The sequence below is a fragment of the Aplysia californica genome, unplaced genomic scaffold, assembly GCF_000002075.1.
Source record: "Aplysia californica isolate F4 #8 unplaced genomic scaffold, AplCal3.0 scaffold01075, whole genome shotgun sequence".
Classification (NCBI taxonomy): Eukaryota; Metazoa; Mollusca; class Gastropoda; order Aplysiida; family Aplysiidae; genus Aplysia; species Aplysia californica.
Window position 1 is genome coordinate 161,080 of NW_004798345.1, and position 1,767 is coordinate 162,846.

The window sequence follows — 1,767 nt, forward strand, 5'->3', positions numbered from 1 at the left end:
GGGTGCTCTGGGGTGGTTTGCTCCTTCTTTCATATAAAAAATCTATTGTCCTGATCTCCCCTCCTTCTTGTTTGTGTTTGTTACTCTCTTATATCACGTCTAATCTTCGGCACTTATATGACCTTTTTGTGTTGCAAGTGCCGTAAAACCTTACTAAAACTAAAAACCTTCTAGTAACACCTCTATTCTTGGGCAATTATAGGACCTAATTTGGTTGTATGCGTCTTAGAATTCTCACCAAAACTAAACTAAAGTGATTTAGTGTACAGAGGAGCCCGCTTACACCGAACACGGTTAATCCCAAAACAGCAGTAAAAGGGGAAAAAATGAAATCCTTTAAAGACTTAAAACCCACCTAAACCAAAGAAAATCCGGCGGTCTCATACATTCCGATTGTAGCGGACTCTGCTGTATTTTCTCACAACGTTTTTGGCTCGCAAAATTTTGATTTAATTCCTTAGCCACTAACTGGACATTTGGAAAAGAGTACCGTACCTCCTTCTCCTGTTAAAGTTTTAAGTCCAGTTCAGGTCTCGTTTCGGAACTAGCTTCACCTATCAAGCACATTCGGGCTCTCCGCTCTCTCCGGGGGCCAATATTATGCGGGTAGTCATGACGTCATGCCAGAAAATGGATTTTAAAAGAAGGAAGAGCTCTACTGGATCCCTGTACCCTTTGCCGAATTTTCATTAGCGGGGGTTTCGGCCTGGTTTCAGATTTTAAAAAAATTAACGAGAAATTGGCTGCCAAAGTTTGGTGACTTCCAAAACTCTAATGTAGCGTCTTTGGAAACCACAAATTTACATATTTTTGGGGCATTTGCTCGTTTTTTTCCAGAAAAATCCACCCGAGAGTGTTTTTTAAAATGGACAAAAAAGGTCTAGGGCCTAGAAGAAAAAATGCCAGGACAAAATGATTTCTTTGTCGTCGTTGTTGGGAGGAGCACCTGTTTTCACCACAATGCCTCACAATTGCTCATTAGGAAACGTTGGTGAATAAATGTTTTGATTCGCAGACCTGTCCCCGTAGTTTTATGTACCCCACATAATTTAGCAAAATTTGATAATTTTTTGCATAATTTCTGATTATTTTCATTATATTATTCTTTTTTTAAATCAACAAAATCGCATAATTTCACATTTTTGGGCTCAGTTTCCATAATTTCATAATTATTTTGCATAAAACGGCGGGACAGGTAGACTCGTACATTGTACAGATGTCGGCACATCCAATGACTAGATGCTGCCGTAATGAGTTTTTTTTTGTTTTGTTTTGGTAGGTTTGTTTTCCTCATGCTGCTTGCCTGTACTACAACTGCTTTCGCATATTATTATAATGAAATCTACATTCTTGTCTGAACATATTAAAATGGTGGGTAATTCATGATTGTAGCTTGAATCCTATTCTTTTTTACATTGAAAATGTCAACGTTTACATATTTCGAACTAACTTTAAAACAAAGAAAGACTCTAGCGCTCATATGGCCTTATGCAGTTGCGAGCACCGTAAAACCTCTACTAAAACAGAACAAAAGATAGACTTACGATTTTTAAAAGTTCAACTTAAATATTTTCTTTCCCTTCCAGCAGCTGGCCCCGAGTGTGGTGTACGGACAGGAGCCTTGGGCCTCCCACAGACCCGTGGAGTTCTCCTCTCAACACCCGCTAGTTCTAGGAGCCGACTGTAGCGCTGAGAGACCCTGTGTCTTCTACACCTCTCCAACCATCCTTGTATTGTACGTGACTGGACAGATCTCTCTCTCTCTCT

At 39.7% G+C, this 1,767-nt stretch overlaps 1 protein-coding gene across 1 annotated transcript in view; it reads left to right on the plus strand.

The window, feature by feature from the left end:
• Positions 1–1,767, plus strand: part of LOC106013638 — a gene marked incomplete in the record, with an annotated part of 21,499 nt that overhangs the window by 18,759 nt on the left and 973 nt on the right. Inside the window, 1 exon segment of the mRNA XM_013089895.1 lies at positions 1,587–1,735. Coding sequence (XP_012945349.1) covers positions 1,587–1,735 — 149 coding nt within the window.